Source organism: Nerophis lumbriciformis, linkage group LG23, assembly GCF_033978685.3.
Source record: "Nerophis lumbriciformis linkage group LG23, RoL_Nlum_v2.1, whole genome shotgun sequence".
NCBI lineage: Eukaryota > Metazoa > Chordata > Actinopteri > Syngnathiformes > Syngnathidae > Nerophis > Nerophis lumbriciformis.
The window spans coordinates 35,169,161-35,189,160 of record NC_084570.2 but is presented as its reverse complement, the minus strand read 5'-3'; the positions used below and the strand labels follow the sequence as shown (position 1 = coordinate 35,189,160).

Genomic DNA, 20,000 nt, shown 5'->3' with positions numbered 1-20,000 from the left:
CTTTATTACTAAAACCGGGCAAAGTAGATTCTGATTGTAGTTCTTACCGTCCCATCTCTCTCTTAAACGCTGATTATAAGATTTTAGCTAAAGTACTGGCCCTTCGCCTTGAATCAATTTTACCAAACATCATATCACCTGACCAAACTGGGTTTATGAAAAACCGGCAATCTTTTTCCAACATTCGTTGCCTTCTTAATATTATTTTTTCTCCAGCACCCGAGGAGACGCCAGAAGTGGTGGTCTCTTTGGATGCGGAGAAAGCTTTCGACAGGGTGGAGTGGGGATATTTATTGGAGGTCTTAAAGAGGTTCAACATTGGGTCCATATATATACAGTGGCCTAGTGGTTAGAGTGTCCGTCCTGAGATCGGTAGGTTGGGAGTTCAAATCTCGGCCGAGTCATACCAAAGACTATAAAAAATGGGACCCATTACCTCCCTGCTTGGCACTCAGCATCAAGGGTTGGAATTGGGGGTTAAATCACCAAAATGATTCCCGGGCGCAGCCACCGCTGCTGCCCACTGCTCCCCTCACCTCCCAGGGGGTGATCAAGGGTGATGGGTCAAATGCAGAGAATAATTTCGCCACACCTAGTGTGTGTGTGACAATCATTGGTACTTTAACTTTAACTTTATATCTTGGATAGCACTTCTATACTCTTCTCCTAGGGCTGCCGTAAGCACAAATGGGATGTTATCCCAATTTTTCACACTTGGCAGAGGTACACGCCAGGGGTGCCCTCTAAGCCCATTGTTATTCGTTACTGCAATCGAACCCTTGTCCATTGCCCTTAAATCGGCTGGTATCAGTAAAGGAATCCATAGATGCGGTCTAGAACACACACATTCTCTATACGCGGATGATTTACTATTGTTTATATCTGATCCAATCTCTACTATTCCAAAGATGATTGAATTGCTAAACAATTTTGGATCATTCTCTGGCTATAAATTGAATTTCGCTAAGAGTGAATGTTTCCCTGTGAATAATTTGGCCCTTGAGATCCCTGATGGATATTTCCTATTTAAGATGTCCAGGAACAGCTTCAAATACTTAGGTATACATATTTGTCGTAAGCTACCAGCTCTCTACAAGGACAATTTTCCACCTCTAATCGACAAACTTAAATTAGATTTGGAAAGGTGGAATGATTTACACATAACTATAGCTGGCAGGGTAAACTGCGTCAAAATGAATGTGCTTCCTCGATTTGTGTATCTGTTTCAATGTTTGCCTATCTTTTTACCCAATTCATTTTTTTGCATAATAAACAAACTAATTTCATCCTTTATATGGAAAGGCAAGACTCCCAGGATTAGGAGAGAGTTCCTGCAAAGGCATAGGTTCGTAGGTGGTTTATCACTCCCTAATCTAAAATACTACTATTGGGCAGCTAACATACACAAAGTGACTCTCTGGATCCCAGAACGGCGTGGCGCAGTGGGAGAGTGGCCGTGCGCAACCCGAGGGTCCCTGGTTCAATCCCCACCTAGTACCAACCTCGTCATGTCCGTTGTGTCCTGAGCAAGACACTTCACCCTTGCTCCTGATGGGTGCTGGTTAGCGCCTTGCATGGCAGCTCCCTCCATCAGTGTGTGAATGTGTGTGTGAATGGGTAAATGTGGAAGTAGTGTCAAAGCGCTTTGAGTACCTTAAAGGTAGAAAAGCGCTATACAAGTACAACCCATTTATTTATTTATTTATTTATAACCTGAATTAATCTGGTGCAAGTCTGAAGCTAGTTTCTGTTCTACCTCTCTCTTGGATCTGCTTACATCAAAATTACCTTATCGACCATCCCAATTTACTTGTAGTCCAATTGTCATTTCTACCCTTAAAATCTGGTCTCAATTTAGAAACACTTTCGGCATGCAGGGCTTATGCAACCACAGCCCCATTCATAATAACCACCTCTTCCTCCCTCCCAGCACAGATGTAGCGTTTTCTCTATGGAAGCAGTCAAGCCTTAGCAGGCTAAAGGACTTATATATTGGTGATGTCTTCGCCAGTTTCAGTGAACTGTGTGAAAAATTTGACCTACCAAAATCTCACCTATTTCGATACTTTCAGGTTCGTAATTTTGTTAAATCAAATAGTCTCTCTTTCCCTAATACTCCACCTAATTCGCTAATTGACTCAATTTTAGATATTCCCACAAATCAGAAAGGCCTAATCTCCAAAATCTACATCTTAATATCCCAGTTTGGTAAAACGTCTCTTGATAAAATCAGAGGGAATTGGGAAGAAGAGCTTGGCAGATCTATAGACGATGGAGATTGGGATTCTGCCTTAACCCGAATTAATAACAGTACATCCTGTTCAAGGCTTAATTTAATACAATTTAAGGTTGTCCATCGTATTTATTTCACTAATTCCAAACTCTCCAAAATATACCCCAATATCTCGGATACTTGTAACAGATGTTACATGTCACCTGCAAACATGACGCACATGTTTTGGTCTTGTCCCCATTTGCTGGATTATTGGACAACTATTTTCAAACACCTTGCTAAGGCATTGGATTTAAATCTGACACCATGTGCAGAAATGCCTATTTTTGGGACGGTATCAGATCCCCAAATAAGGAGAAAATGTAAGGATAGTATCGCCTTTGCATCCTTATTAGCACGTAGGAGAATTTTGCTGGAGTGGAAGTCACCAGTCTGCCCCAAAGCCTCCTTATGGCTTAAAGACCTTATGATGTATTTAGATCTGGAGAAAATAAAGTTCAATCTTAGGAGGGCACCTGGGAAGTTTTATTCTGTTTGGGGCTGTGTGGTTGACTACATAGCTAAATTAGAGACGCTACAGGACACATGAAAAGTTCACCTTTCATAAACCAGCTTCCTTTTTGTTTTTTTGTTTTTTATTTATATTTATTCTGGGTGTATATTTACTATCTGCCTATGTTGAGAAGAAAGTGATGTACTAATTATTTTCCATTTGTGACTGTACCTTTAACTTACTGTATGTAGGACCTGGGGGGGGGGTGTTATGTGTGTATGGGCAATGTGTTGGGTTGCTGTTCTTGGAAGTGGGTGGGAAAAAAGGGGAAAATGTGACTACTGTTCTATTGTATATTGTAATACCTGTCAAACTTAATAAAAACATTTATAAAAAAAATATATATATTTATATATATATATATATATATATGTGTATATGTATATGTATATATATATATATGTATGTATTGATGTATATATATATATATACACACACATAAACTGTAAATATATAAAGTAAGTAAGTACCAGTGATTGTCACACAAACACTAGGTGTGGTGAAATTTGTCCTCTGCATTTAACCCATCCCCTTGTTCACCCCCTGGTAGGTGAGGGGAGCAGTGGGCAGCAGCTGTGGCCACGCCCTGGAATCATTTTTGGTGATTTAACCCCCAATTCCAACCCTTGATGCTGAGTGCTAAGCAGGGAGGTAATGGGTCCCATTTTTATATTCTTTGGTATGACTCGGCCGGGGTTTGAACTCACAACCTACCAATCTCAGGGCGGACACTCTAACCGCGAGGCCACTGAGTAGGTATACATATATATATATATATATATATATATATATATATATATATATATATATATATATCCATCCATCCATCCATCCATTTTCTACCGCTTATTCCCTTTAGGGTCGCGGGGGGCGCTGGAGCCTATCTCAGCTACAATCGGGCGGAAGGCGGCGTACACCCTGGACAAGTCGCCACCTCATCGCAGGGCTATATATATATATATATATATATATATATATATATATATATATATATATATATATATATATACACACACACACACAATACAGTAATACCTCAACTTAGAAGCTTTATTGGGTCTGTGATGGAGCACTTAACTATAAACATTTAAACCATTTAATAGGTAGTATATATATATATATATATATATATATGTATATATATATATATATACAGGTAAAAGCCAGTAAATTTGAATATTTTGAAAAACTTGATTTATTTCAGTAATTGCATTCAAAAGGTGTAACTTGTACATTATATGTATTCATTGCACACAGACTGATGCATTCAAATGTTTATTTCATTTAATTTTGATGATTTGAAGTGGCAACAAATGAAAATCCAAAATTCCGTGTGTCACAAAATTAGAATATTACTTAAGGCTAATACAAAAAAGGGATTTTTAGAAATGTTGGCCAACTGAAAAGTATGAAAATGAAAAATATGAGCATGTACAATACTCAATACTTGGTTGGAGCTCCTTTTGCCTCAATTACTGCGTTAATGCGGCGTGGCATGGAGTCGATGAGTTTCTGGCACTGCTCAGGTGTTATGAGAGCCCAGGTTGCTCTGATAGTGGCCTTCAACTCTTCTGCGTTTTTGGGTCTGGCATTCTGCATCTTCCTTTTCACAATACCCCACAGATTTTCTATGGGGCTAAGGTCAGGGGAGTTGGCGGGCCAATTTAGAACAGAAATACCATGGTCCGTAAACCAGGCACGGGTAGATTTTGCGCTGTGTGCAGGCGCCAAGTCCTGTTGGAACTTGAAATCTCCATCTCCATAGAGCAGGTCAGCAGCAGGAAGCATGAAGTGCTCTAAAACTTGCTGGTAGACGGCTGCGTTGACCCTGGATCTCAGGAAAGAGAGTGGACCAACACCAGCAGATGACATGGCACCCCAAACCATCACTGATGGTGGAAACTTTACACTAGACTTCAGGCAACGTGGATCCTGTGCCTCTCCTGTCTTCCTCCAGACTCTGGGACCTCGATTTCCAAAGGAAATGCAAAATTTGCATGGTTGGGTGATGGTTTGGGGTGCCATGTCATCTGCTGGTGTCGGTCCACTGTGTTTCCTGAGATCCAGGGTCAACGCAGCCGTCTACCAGCAAGTTTTAGAGCACTTCATGCTTCCTGCTGCTGACCTGCTCTATGAAGATGGAGATTTCAAGTTCCAACAGGACTTGGCGCCTGCACACAGCGCAAAATCTACCCGTGCCTGGTTTACGGACCATGGTATTTCTGTTCTAAATTGGCCCGCCAACTCCCCTGACCTTAGCCCCATAGAAAATCTGTGGGGTATTGTGAAAAGGAAGATGCAGAATGCCAAACCCAAAAACGCAGAAGAGTTGAAGGCCACTATCAGAGCAACCTGGGCTCTCATAACACCCGAGCAGTGCCAGAAACTCATCGACTCCATGCCACGCCGCATTAACGCAGTAATTGAGGCAAAAGGAGCTCCAACCAAGTATTGAGTATTGTACATGCTCATATTTTTCATTTTCATACTTTTCAGTTGGCCAACATTTCTAAAAATCCCTTTTTTGTATTAGCCTTAAGTAATATTCTAATTTTGTGACACACGGAATTTTGGATTTTCATTTGTTGCCACTTCAAATCATCAAAATTAAATGAAATAAACATTTGAATGCATCAGTCTGTGTGCAATGAATAAATATAATGTACAAGTTACACCTTTTGAATGCAATTACTGAAATAAATCAAGTTTTTCAAAATATTCTAATTTACTGGCTTTTACCTGTGTGTATATATATATATATATATATATATATATATATATATATATATATATATAAAATACGAATCTTGATTCATTGAAAAATGTATGTTTTGACCCATGTTGAAACACTCCTGTTTTGCCATGTGAGAGAATGTGACGTGAGAGTTGGATGCTCCTCCCAGAACGAGAAGATGAAGTCACTGCCATCTTTTCTTTTTGTCCCCTCAGCTCACAGGATTGAAGCGGAGTCATAGGAACTGGAGCGTGCAATCAAGGAACATTTCAACAGACTTTTGGAGCTTCCTGTGTAGGACAGTATCAGCCTACTCTCCCTCACGGGCCCACTCCCAGACCTTCTGCTGCGATGTTGTACCTCCTGAAGGAGGACCTGGTGGATCCTCATCCTCATCCTGTTATAGTTCTGCTGCGATGTTGTACCTCCTGAAGGAGGACCTGGTGGGATCTTCATCCTCATCCTCATCCTCATCTTCTCATAGTTCCAGCAACCATGCAAGGAAAGGTGCTGTTTTACCTCATCTTCTTGTGGACTTCATCCTATGTGTGGTCTTCATATAAAATACTTGTCCTTAGTTTTCTGGGGTTTGACTTAACTGCCATGGAACTGCAATGTGGATCCATGAAAGGGAAGTGACATCATCGCCATTTCCTGCTATTGTTTTCAGGAACTGCTCAGACCCTTCCATCCAGAATGGTTTTCAAAAGGTAATAATGGATTAGATTTATGTAACGCTTTGCTCTTCACAGACAACTGCTCATTCATTCACACGTTGATGGTGCAGAGCTACATTTGCTGCCCTGGGCTAGACTGGGAATGAACAATGCAAATACTTCTTCACATTTAAGAATACCAACATGACTTTATGGCTGCCACAGTAGGATCTCAACTTACGTGACAGAGCTCTTTACTCAAAACACTTGTATCTCAAATCAACGTCTCCCATTGGAATCAATTTAATTGGTGCTTAACCCCACCAAAACAGCACAATTTGACTATGTAACTTCCTTTTTAAAAAATGCATGTATAATATTTATTGTATAAAAACAAAACAATAGGATGTACTACTAACAACTACAGTAGTTTTATGAAGTAATGAAATACTATTTTCTCCAGGCTACAGAGTGCACAAATATTTAAGCCGCACCCAAATTTTAGAAGATAAAAATATTTTACATATATTAAATGCACCAGATTATAAACCGCAGATTTTGTAAATGTTTATTTACATACCTTAATAGTTTCCAAACGGTGCTTGTCACACGGCAGTAAAACGGATGATCAAACAAAACAGAAGTCATCGTCATGGACCCACTAGCTCGCCAATCGGCTAAACACACTCAATAACTCCACGGTGGCGTTTTGGTGAGTTCACGAAACTGAAACAATACAACAAGAATGCCATTGTAAGTTAATAATCCTAACACAGACACTTGTAAACCTGTTAGCTAATGCTAATGACGCTCGCTTCATTACGTTACGAAAGCACGTACAAATATGCATGAAAACACTCCTACAGACATCACACGTGGGACTGTTAAGTAAGTAAGAATTGTTTTAGTTATATTGTAAAACTGACAAATGTTGCTTACAGTGACAAATGAAGAATCCTTTTCGAGCAGAAACACTATGGACGATTTTTAACCGGCAGCACCTGCAGTGAGCGATCTCGTCCAAAAGATGGCGCCGTAGCACAAACAACAACACACCTTTTCAGTGTCTCCGCGGGTATAATGTGAAAACTATTTGTTGAACATTGTGGCCCGTTAGCAAAGAAAAATCCATAAATTAGCCGCAGTGTTTTATAAGGGTGGGAAAAAAGTAGTCTGAAAAATGTGAAGTGAAGTGAAGTGAATTATATTTATATAGCGCTTTTCTCTAGTGACTCAAAGCGCTTTTACAAAGTGAAACCCAATATCTAAGTTACATTTAAACCAGTGTGGGTGGCACTGGGAGCAGGTGGGTAAAGTGTCTTGCCCAAGGACACAACGGCAATGACTAGGATGGCGGAAGCAGGGATTGAACCTGAAACCCTCTAGTTGCTGGCCCGCCAACCGAGCTATACCGCACCAAAATACAGTAACAATGTTCAGAATTTATTTACCAGCTCCTTCTCCGTCAAACACACCTTCTGCAGCCTTTCCATATTGTCATGGATAAATGTCCACCGTTTAGATTTAAACATTCTTAGCTGGCTCGGTGTAGACTCGCCGTGATACGCTCAAATGACTTCGTTGAGTCAGCGACGCGCTCGATCATTTATTTATTTCTTTAATGTAATTCTTCTTCCTTCCCATGCTTGGAAAAACAAAGTCATGTCGATATTCTCGCTCTAAGTAGTAGTAAGAAGTAACCATAACGCAACCAGTAAGAAGTAACCATAATGCAGCGAGTAAGAAGTAACCATAACGCAGCGACCACTTCCTGTCAGCCAATCCACCCAGATGTGACCACTTCCTGTCAGCCAATCCACCCAGATGTGACCACTTCCTGTCTGCTAATCAACCCAGATGTGACCACTTCCTGTCAGCCAATCAACCCAGATATGACCACTTCCTGTCAGCCAATCAACAGAGATGTGACCACTTCCTGTCTGCTAATCAACCCAGATGTGACTACTTCCTATCAGCCAATCAAACCAGATGTGACCACTTCCTGTCAGCCAATCAACCCAGATGTGACCACTTCCTGTCAGCCAATCAACCCAGATGTGACCACTTCCTGTCTGCTAATCAACCCAGATGTGACCACTTCCTGTCAGCTAATCAACCCAGCACTTCCTGTCAGCTAATCAACGCAGATGTGACCACTTCCTGTCAGCCAATCAACCCAGATGTGACCACTTCCTGTCAGCTAAAACATGTTGTCAGTAAAACCCATCCATCCATCCATTTTCTTCTGTTTAAGATTGTTTTGTTCCAAAGGTGAGTGAGTACACAGCAGAAAAGTAAATATACTTTCTGAAAGTGTTAAAAACCAAACATTTACTTTGTCATTTGTCTTTCTGTATTTCATTCCATGTCGGTACCCAGTAAATAGTTCTTTTATAACTGCACCTGGAAATTGTTACCTTCTTTGGCATAAACCGTGTTATTTCCCTGCTGTGCTTTTATTTTGAAGGCTAGACTTTTTGGTTCAGTGGTTCTCAAACTGTTTTCACCAAGTAGCACCTCAGAAAAAAAAGTATTCTGCTTATTTGATGTGGGGTTGCGGGGGCAGCAGCCGAAGCAGAGAAGCCCAGACTTCCCTGAATATAGAAACGTACAACACTGTACTTTAGTCAAGTGATTCTTTGGCGTGCCACAGTTGGAGAATCACTGCTACACTATAGTTCAAGGATGTCCAACATTTGGCTCGAGGGCCATTTGCAGCCCGCAGCGAGTTTTTTTTAACACATTCTCAAAATACTATATATAAAAAAAGTGGCTTAAATAGCAAACAGGTTACATTTAACGAGCAAAACTTGAAATGTTGACGCTAACATTAACAGCCTTACAGGCTATTTTTTTTATCATTACTATTAAAAAATTATGAATCAAAATCAATTTAGTTATGAATTATTGATCTATTCAAGTCTCCAATTGCGTCACATCAAATATTTCATTTTGAAATATTTTTCGGGGAAAATTTATATTTTTATGTGTTTGCCATATAAACATAAAATGTACTTTGACAAAAAGGGCATAAAACAAACAAACTACAAAAACTACCTATATAATCAACAGGTCTTAAGTTGACATATGGGCTTAAGTGTTTAAAGTTAAACAAATATATATTTGTGTAATTTTTAGGAGTGAGGGCCTTTTGGATCCTTGAGAATTTTAGTGCATTCATTTTTCTAACTGTCATTGTTTAAAAAATAACAAATTAAAAATCTGTTTTAATGAATTATTTACATATTAAGGCTTCAATTTCTTAACATTAAAATATTCCACTTTTAATTTTTTAAGGGGAGGCATATTGCACTCTGTATTTTTGCAATAAAAAACAGGGTTTTGACAAAAAGGGCATCAAAATTTAAAAAAAATAACTTTATATTGTAGAAGTTGATCTAGAGATTCATGTGTATTTATTATTTTTGTTTTTTTTAATTATTCAATTAATTGTTTTTTTTTTATGACCAAGACACTTCCGGTCCCCCTGGACCAAACTGGAAGGAAATCCTAAAGGTTAAACAAACATGTACCGGTACATATTTTATTAGTTTTGAAAATGAAAAATATCAGAGTGTGGCCCTCAGTGGAAAAGGTTTGGTGTAGGAAGATGATTGCAGAAGTTACAATACATGACAACAACTGAACATTGTTTTATTAGAGGTGGTTTGTGAACAACAACTGGATACAACTCTTTATTCACAATATTTACAATTGTTTCATGGAAACAGCATTCACCTCAGTCTCCATAAAAGGGCAAAGGGCAGCCCAGGCTGCCAGAATCCACCAGTAACAAAACAGGTGAATATTTTGAGATTTAAATGAGGCCTTCAGGCTCTCCCAGTGATGTAGGAAAATATGACAACCTGGCAGATTATTGGCAACATCACCTGGAACTGTTTGTATTTGCCCTTATTCTGGATTTACACCTACACAAAAAAAGGTTCCATTTATATTGGGTTCCATCCATGAATCGAGGGTAATTAATTTAAAAACGGATGAAATTGGGACCGCAGGGAGTGGCAGGAACTTCAAATGAGTACACATGAGTGCGGTGGTGTTGATAAAAGTGCAATTTCAATGTTGATGTTAAAAAACAATAATGAGGGTTATGGCAAGCAGAAAATTGTCAAGTTGTTTTCACTAAAATACATGAAGTGTGTTTAATCCGATGGCGCTAACGTATGGCTTTAGTTCAACGACACACTAAATAGAGCCTACACCAGGGGTCCCCAAACTACAGCCCGCAGGCAGGATCCGAGCCACCAGCGTCCACAATCTGGCCCGCGGGAGGTCTCAAGTAAGTTTTGAGTTTTTAAATGTGTCCTGCGTAGCCACTAAGTTATTGTTGATGGAGATGATCTTACAGGGTCTGCTGTTGCAAAAGTGGGAGATTTCTCTTTTTGTACTTGAAGAAATATTTCTACATTTAGTGTTGAATGCAGGAGGGGATCGAAAGAAGAACAAATTGAAGAACACCACCAAAAATAAAGAGCAGGGAAGGGATTCATACGGCCCCATTGCTGGGTGGATCTCGTGCCAGAGTCTGCTGGAAATGATGGAAAGTGCCTCTCTATTAATAGTAACTGATGCTGTGGGCAAAGTTGGATTTGCCCCCAAACACATTTGAAGTTATTCAACACTCTACTGCCATCTGGCCACTGAAGTGGATAGTGCGCCCCCTCAATTTGTCACGTTTCATGTGTCAGGTGAACCATGACAAATGAGGCCATATGAATATCTTTCCTGCCATCTATCTATACATTATATTAATATATATATATATATATATTCATATATATATATGAATATTATATAAATATGTATATATATACATTATATATATACATACATATACATATATAGAGAGAGCATGCATATATATATATATACTCTATGTATTTATACATACACATACATATATGTGTGTGTGTGTATATATATATACATACTGTACATACATATATATATGTATATATATATATATATATATACACACACATATATATATATGTATATATATATATATATACACACATACATATATATATACATATGTATATATATACATATATATATATATACATATGTATATATATTATATATATATACATATACATATGTATATATATTATATATATATACACATATATATACATATATACATACGTATATATATATAATATATATATACATATATATTATATATATACATACATATATACATACATACATACATACATACATACATACATACATACATACATACATACATACATACATATATATATATATATATATATGTACACATATACACACATACATACATATACACATATACATACACAAAATATGCACCCCCTGCCAAATAGTTTTTACCCAATGTGCCCCCGAGTCAGAAAGTTTGGGGCCCACTGGCCCACACAAACTGCTAAATGAAGTTGTCCAAAGGTCAAGAAGCCACTAGAGCAACAATAAACATGTTCCACAGGTGAGTGATAAGATGAAGACTATGTTCCCACTCTCTTCTCACAAAAACATGATCATCTGCAGATGAAAAGCAGCAAAGCCCTGACATGAATATTCCAGTTAGTCTTGAATGAGCCCAGGAGTCCTTGTATCAATATATTGGTGTGTGGAAGTAAACGCTACATGAAGTCAAAGAAGTATTGTATCAATATATTGGTGTGTGGAAGTAAACGCTACAAAGAAGTATTGTGTGGACAAGGTAGGAAGACTTCTTGTCCTGCACTGACTTCAAGTGTCATCTTAATACTGGAGCTGCGTCAAAGCCTGGCTGGCTCCATCCAAACTGCCACTTGTGCACTTTCAGGTGAACACACCTGTCACCGGCCTGCTTTAACCAGTGCACACCCACACTACCCAGCATGCACTTGCAGTGTCCGTGAGAGCCAGTAGAATTACGCCATGTGGCAGACTGGGATTGAGTCTGCAGGTCCACAGGTAAAATAGTGATATAGTGGTTGCCAGGTCACTCTAGCAGGTGCTTCCGTGGACCGAAGCGAGAGCGGTGGGAGCGGCGGGCGTCCAGGCTCTCGTGGCTCTCCTGGCAGCTCTGGCACACGTACGTTTCCGGCACGTGGCTCTTGCGGATCTTGGCGCAGGACAGGTGGATCCAGGTGTTGCACTTGTTGCACTCGATCATGGCCCGGCCGGCGAAGGGCTTCATGCAGAAACACGTCACCAGGTCCCACGAGTCGTCGTCTGCAGGGACACGGACAATCACATTCCTATATTCATCTTACACTGGCCACACATACGACATGTCTGCCTTGTTTTAATGAATACGCTGGCCTACCACGCTACTTTATTTTAATGTTAGTCACAATAGTCAAATGTTTTCTGAGATAGTGAAAAAAAGCCATCGCCTTTTGCGGTTCAGTAGCTGAGCATCAATGCTCTCTTTTTATTTTTCTCAAAGGGTAAGTGCACTTTTTTGGAATGTTGCCAATATTGTGAAAGACGTGACCCAGGATTAGATTTTTTTAATGCATTCTAAATATGAAATAACTACCATCAAAAGTCAGCTTACAATGGAGCCTACAGGAGCCCTTATATTCTGCCTAGAAAACCCTTAAAAACACCCAAACACCTCCATTGTAAGCATACACAGCGCATTATTTTCAAAAACGCATCACAACGTTCGCTTTTTTTCCAATAACATTTACTCACTGCAGACTTTATGAGAGCCAACAAACATAATAAAACATCACTTACTGTACAATGTCTGCTGTCATTAGACTGCTAGGATGTTCATACATTCCTATTTAGATGAAGAATGTCTCGTAATCCTCGCCAAGAAAAATGGGGCGTCTTTTCGTGTCGTTCTCGCCATTTCCGAGTCTAAATTGGCTGTCAAAGTGTACCAGCTTGTCGGAATACGTCCTCATCCTTCTACTATCCAGGTGAGAGGCATGATTTATTATCTACAATAAAGTTTGACAAGCAAGGAAACGAGGGAGCAGCCAATGTCAACATTGGCAAACAGGAAGTGATCACGGTGCCGCTATAAATAGTCTGTCTGCGTTAGCACTTATAATAACAATATCACTAATACTTGGTTAATATTGTCGGCACTCTTTGGATGTTTTTTTATTGGGTTTTATGGACGGAATAGAGGACCTCTCATTGAGCTTTTATTTACGAGTTTGAATGCATTAAAAAAAAAATCCATCTGAGGTTGTGTCTTTCATAATGATTGTGAATTATAGGCAAAATTTTTAAAAAATTGTTTAAACCTGTTTAAAAGCATCACTTCAGTGATACAAATATACTTTTAGTCAGCGGGAAGTCTTTTGTAATAGTTTTAGTTTGATTTAGCGTCCATTCAAAAGCCTCTAGAGATAATTGTTAAGTTAGCATCGCTTCCAACACCGTCATCGTGACAGATTCACACTTTATTTATATTTTAACCAAACCTTCACCCAAAAGATATAATGAATACAAAATACTGTTGGTTTTTTTTAATAGATTTTGCCCATTTATTGTGCTTTATGTACTTTTTCAATTAACGCTACAGCAATTTTTAAGATCCTAACCACTTTTCCTATTTTTTTTTCATGCAAACTTTGGATATTATCTAGAATATAAACACATGACTATTAAATAGAGGTGTAAAAAAATATCGATTTTCAAATGAATCATGATTCTTATTTGTAACGATTCTTAATCGATTAAAACATATATATTTGTTTATCTGTCCTGTGCAGCCACTCAGACAAATCATATAGTTGATGTAGATGATCTATATCCACTGTACACATTTACTTTAGAAAAGATACTTCTCTTGTTGTCTTATTTGTATTTGAGTTTATTCATTTTTTAGGGTAGAATTTTATTTTAAAAAAAGTTTTCTTTTAAGTAATATAAACATTTATCAGGGCTGTTTATCTATTTTACGGTGGACTGTAGTTAATCATAGAACTGGCACCCAATGTTATTAAAAAAGTATTGATTTTGAATCGGGAATCGTTTTGAATTGAGAATTGATTCTGAATTAAATCGTGTGGTGCCCAAAGATTCACAGCCCTTATATTGAACATATTGGATGAACTAAATTGTAGTTGTTTTGTTTGTTTATACATTATTATTTGTAGTAAATACAAACCTTTATGTACCTTATGAATAATACGTTATTTCTTAATATCTAATCATAAACATTTGTCTTGGTTGTGTCCCTAAAGTACACACTTTAAATATACTTCTACTTGCCAAGAGCAATAGTATTTTGTTTATTGCTATTAATCGGTTGTGGGTCTGGCCGCAGTAAATTAATTTCTGTAAAGTAGGAATTATTGATCATGAATGGAATATCCTGTTCAAGATTTTCTAATGACAATTTTTAACATTAAACAAGCCCTCTAGACCTGAAAAAACAAACATACAGTGCTTCCAGGAAGAATTCACAGCACTTCACTTTTTCCACATTTTATGTTACAGCACTATTCCAGAGTGCAATACATTCATGTTTGTCCTCAAAATTCTACACACAATACCCCATAATGACAATGTGAAGTTTTTCTTTTTTTTTTTTGCAAATTTATTCAAAACAAAAAACTACATGTTTATAAGTATTGACAGCCATTGCTCAATACTTTGTTGATGCACCTTTGGCAGCAATTACATCCTCAAGTCTTTTTGAACATGATGCCACAAGCTTGGCACACATACACGATATTGCCAAAAGTATTTGGCCACCTGCCTTGACTCACATATGAAGTTGAAGTGCCATCCCATTCCTAACCCATAGGGTTCAATATGATGTGGGTCCACCTTTTGCAGCTATTACAGCTTCAACTCTTCTGGAAAGGCTGTCCACAAGGTTGTGGAGTGTGTTTATACACCATTCTTCCAAAAGCGCATTGGTGAGGTCACACACTGATGTTGGTAGAGAAGGCCTGGCTCTCAGTCTCTGTTTTAATTCTTCCCAAAGGTGTTCTATCGGGTTCAGGTCAGGACTCTGTGCAAGCCAGTCAAGTTCATCCATACCAGACTCTGTCATCCATGTCTTTATGGACCTTGCTTTGTGCACTGGTGCACAGTCATGTTGGAAGAGGAAGGGGCCTGCTCCAAACTGTTCCTACAAGGTTGGGAGCATGGAATTGTCCAAAATGTTTAGGTATGATGGAGCATTCAAAGTTCCTTTCACTGGAACTAAGGGGCCAAGCCCAACTCCTGAAAAATAACCCTGCACCATAATTCCTCCTCCACCAAATTTCACACTTGGCATAATGCAGTCCGAAATGTACCGTTCTCCTGCCAACCTCCAAACCCAGACTGGTCCATCAGATTGCAAGATGGAATAGCGTGATTAATCACTCCAGAGACGGTGTCTCCACTGCTCTAGAGTCCAGTGGCGACGTGCTTCACACCACTGCATCCCATGCTTTGCATTGGACTTGGTGATGCATGGCTTAGATACAGCTGATCGGCCATGGAAACCCATTCCATGAAGCTCTCTGCGTACTGTACGTGGGCTAATTGGAAGGTCACATGAAGTTCAGAGCTCTGTAGCAACTGACAGTGCAGAAAGTCTTTGCACTATGCTGACCCCTCTCTGTCAGTTTATGTGGCCTACCACTTGGTGGCTGACTAGCTGTTGTTCCCAAACTCTTCACTTTTCTTATAATAAAGTTGACTTTGGAATATTTAGGAGCGAGGAAATTTCACGACTGGATTTGTTGCACAGGTGGCATCCTATGACAGTTCCACGCTGGAAATAACTTAGAGCGGCACATTCTTTCACAAATGTTTGTAGAAACAGTCTCCATGCCTAAGTGCTTGATTTTATACACCTATGATTCTCATCATTTGGATGGGTGGCCTAATACTTTTGGCAATATAGTGTATGTTTGGACAGTTTGGCCCATTCCACTTTGCAGCACCTCTCAAGCTCTATCAGGTTGGATAGGAAGTGTTGGTTTTCATCCAGGATGTCTCTGTACATTGCTGCATTCATCTTTCCCTCTATCCTGACTAGTCTCCCAGTGAGTTTTCATCCAGGATGTCTCTGTACATTGCTGCATTCATCTTTCCCTCTATCCTGACTACTCTCCCAGTGAGTTTTCATCCAGGATGTCTCTGTACAATGCTGCATTCATCTTAGTCCAGTCAGGGAGGTGACCAAGACCACGGTCACTCTGTCAGAGCTACAGCATTCCTCTGTGGAGAGAGAAGAACCTTCCAGTAAGACAATCCACCAATCATGCTTGGATGGTATACTGGTCAGACGGAAACCATTTCTTAGTCAAAAGTTTGCCAAAATACACCTGAAAGACTCTCAGACCATGAGAAAGTAAATTCTCTGGTCTGATGAGAAAAAGATTGAAGTCTTTGGCGTGAATGTTTGGAGGAAACCAGACACCACTCATCACCACCAATACCATCCATACAGTGAAGCATGGTGGTGGCAGCATCATGGTGTGGAGATGGTTTTCAGCGGCAGGATCTGGGAGACTAGTCAGGATAGAGGGAAAGATGAACGCAGCAATGTACAGAGACATCCTGGATGAATACCAACACTTCCCATCCAACCTGATGGAGCTTGAGAGGTGCTGCACAGATGAATGGGGGAAACTGTCCAAATATAGGTGTGCCAAGCTGGTGGCATGGTGTTCAAAAAGACTTGAGGCTGTAATTGCTGCCAAAGGTGCATCAACTACGTATTGAGCAAATGCTGTGAATGCATTTGCAAATTAAAAAAAACATTGTCATTATGGGGTGTAGTGTGTAGAATTTTGAGGATCAAACTTCCATGTATTCCATTTTGGGACAAGGCTGTAACACAACAAAAAGTGAAGTGCTGTAAATAATTTGCGGAAGTAATGTAGAAGAAGAAAAGGGATGATTGTACTACAAGACCCACTAGTCAGAGTCACTACACCAGTCATTTGCAAGATGCTGAAGGACAGGGTGTGGTTTGAATATAAAATGACATGAGAACTCACCCGAGTCCACCATGATGTCCTCATCCTCTCCTGAGCCATCTTCATCACGGAACACCACCTGCTTGCCCTGACGAAACACTGTTCTGTTGGCAAAGAGGCTGCTCACTTTCTGCTCCTTGACCTTCTCCCACACCTGCTCCATCTCAGGTGGTCTTTCTGTGGGCTCCTCTTTGCAAGGAGGTGATGTGTGCGGAGGGTGAAGGGAAATGCTGATGTCGTCGTCCGGCTCTTCTTTTATAGGCAAGCCTTTGAAGGAAAAGGGAGTCTGCAGCCCTGCGACGGCCAAGTGAGACTGCTCCTGTTCCTCATCACTCTGAAGCTCCCTCTCCTTCCTCCTCTTCTTCTTCTTCAGCTTATCGCGGTTCCTGCGCTCGTCTGGATGCAGGCTGGGGAAAGTGTGCTGCGGAAAGGCAAACTGTTGTGTGGTCACAATCACGCTTAAGAACCAAAACAAGTTCTATCCACTCACATCTTTTCTGGTGGGACTGGACAGTGTGACGCCCAGCTGTGGACGCTTCCTGCTCCTCTCCAGGGGGTCCGCGGGGTGGCGTTGGGGACAAAACGCTGAGGGGCCCGGGGTCCAGCCGTCACTGTCAACTGTGCTTCCAGTGCTGTTGGGGGGGCTCGACGTACTGCGCAGGGAAGAGTTCTGTCCCGATAAAAACACAATTCTTACTGGACAAGTAGGGCTGGACCATTATGGCAAAAGCAATTAATCACGATTAATTGCATTTGTATTATATTTATTACTTTAAATTAGTCTAAAAAAAACCTGGAATGAACCACAACAGGTACAATAAAAATAGCAATAACATACATTTAAATAACAATGCAAACTATCAAATGCAGTTTTTCCTTTTTAATACAGTTATTTACCTTTTACACCAATTTCACCACCCTAGGGTGTGTGCGCAATGTGTTAAATAAAATATTAATTACATGCAAAAAAAAATCCTCAAATGTATTGGTACAATACATCTTTGGACAATTGTGACCAGTATTTTAGGTCAAAGCATAATAATTGTGTAAAGGTATCAATAAGTGCTTTTAGTACAGTATGCTTGTGCAAGGTATGTACTTTACCTTTATTTTGTTAGCACAGCCAGACAGGATGTGGCGCACCGCGCTGTTATTGTGAAGGGGGAAGTAAGTAAAGAGGCAACTTACTTGAGCGCCACTCAGGTTGTGACAACTGTTTGTACATTGATGTTACATCCATGATGTCGTTCACAACAACACAACAGGTGAGATGTGTTATGTGTGTGTATGATTGTTTGTACATTGATGTTACATCCATGATGTCGTTCACAACAATACATCAGGTGAGATGTGTTGTGTGTGTATGATTGTTTATACATTGATCTTAGATCCATGATGTTGTTCACAACAACACAACAGATAAGATGTGTTATGTGTGTATGATTGTTTGTACATTGATGTTACATCCATGATGTCATTCACAATAACACAACAGATGTGTTGTGGGTGTATGGATTGTTTTGCTAGCTTTAGTTTTGTAGTTTAGTCGCTGTTTCAGGTGACCGTCTTGACATAGTTTGGTTCAGCACAGGACGAAGTATGTTGGGGATGAATGAGCGCTAGCGTACACATTCTTTTCCCAAACAAATGTTCTCCTCACAATGACAATATTTCACTTACATTTATGTCAATTTCCCTGTTATTCTGAGTTTAACAGCAGATTCCGCTTTATCGGCCAATTATGTGACTTTGTCCGCGGTTACATCAACGCTGAAATCAAATATGCCTTACTTTTATGTTTAGTGTAGTGATTATTGATTAGACATACTAGTGCTGTGTCGAATAAAAAGTAGCAACTCATCCCAAACTTCTAGTAGACGTGATCTTTTTTTTCCACTCATCCACTCATACCAAATCTTTTCAGATTAAATGCTGCTACTCTCATTTTGTTCAATACGGAACATGGTAAGGACATAACGGAAGTGACAGAAGAACCAAATGGCCAAAAGTGTAGTAAACAAAGTTGGAAAAAAGTGAAGTCATAAATAAATTGTTTCAATAATACTAATATGTTCATTACACCAGTGTTTTTCAACCTTTTTTGAGCCAAGGCACATTTTTTGCGTTGAAAAAATGCGAAGGCGCACCACCAGCAGAAATCATTAAAAAACAAAACTCGGTTGACAGTAAAAAGTCGTTGTCGCAATTGTTGGATATGACTTTAAACCATACCCAAGCATGCATGACTATAGCTCTTGTCTCACCTGTCACATCACGCCCTGACTTAAAATAATTTTGAGTTTATTGCTGTTTTCTTGTGTGTAGTGTTTTAGTTCTTGTCTTGCGCTCCTATTTTGGTGGCTTTTTCTCTTTTTTTGGTACTTCCCACATCTATTTCGTTTTAGCAATTAAGAATATTTCAGTTGTTTTTATCCTTCTTTGTGGGGACATTGTTGATTGTCATGTCATGTTCAGATGTACATTGTCTTTGCTCCACAGTAAGTCTTTGCTGTCGTCCAACATTCTGTTTTTGTTTACTTTGTAAGCCAGTTCAGTTTTAGTTTTGTTCTGCATTGCCTTCCCTAAGCTTCAATGCCTTTTCTGAGGGGCACTCACCTTTTGTTTATTTTTGGTTTAAGCATTAGACACCTTTTTACCTGCACGCTGCCTCCCGCTGTTTCCGACATCTACAAAGCAATTAGCTACCGGCTGCCATCTACTGATATGGAAGTGTATAACGTGGTAAGTCTGCCGATCTACAGACAGTACAGAAACTCAACAACAACACATCATTTGCAACTTATTGTCTAGTAATTAATGTACATCAGAGCTATTCAAATTGTTGTATTTTTTGTATTTAGTGTATTAGATTCAGCAA

The 20,000-nt window shown here is 39.4% G+C and overlaps 2 protein-coding genes across 6 annotated transcripts in view; one reads left to right on the top strand and one right to left on the bottom strand.

The window, feature by feature from the left end:
• dnajc11b (DnaJ (Hsp40) homolog, subfamily C, member 11b) overlaps window positions 1-8,578 on the top strand; it is a 69,832-nt gene extending 61,254 nt beyond the window's left edge. For 2 of the 4 annotated variants that reach the window (XM_061985678.2, XM_061985676.2), the window contains exons 16-17: window positions 3,337-3,437; window positions 5,736-8,578. In XM_061985678.2, the coding sequence (XP_061841662.1) occupies window positions 3,337-3,416 (80 nt within the window). In that variant the 3' untranslated portion in view covers window positions 3,417-3,437; window positions 5,736-8,578. The remainder of the gene's footprint in view (window positions 1-3,336; window positions 3,438-5,735) is intronic. The other 2 variants (XM_061985679.2, XM_061985677.2) reach the window with 1 other exon arrangement.
• Window positions 8,579-11,496: 2,918 nt separating this feature from the next.
• Window positions 11,497-20,000, bottom strand: part of phf13 (PHD finger protein 13) — a 12,800-nt gene continuing 4,296 nt past the window's right edge. Inside the window, exons 3-5 of one of the 2 annotated variants that reach the window (XM_061985399.2) lie at window positions 17,613-17,792; window positions 17,144-17,558; window positions 11,497-12,401 (exon numbers count right to left, since the gene is read on the bottom strand). In XM_061985399.2, coding sequence (XP_061841383.2) covers window positions 12,169-12,401; window positions 17,144-17,558; window positions 17,613-17,792 — 828 coding nt within the window. In that variant the 3' untranslated portion in view covers window positions 11,497-12,168. The remainder of the gene's footprint in view (window positions 12,402-17,143; window positions 17,559-17,612; window positions 17,793-20,000) is intronic. The other variant, XM_061985400.2, reaches the window with a different exon arrangement.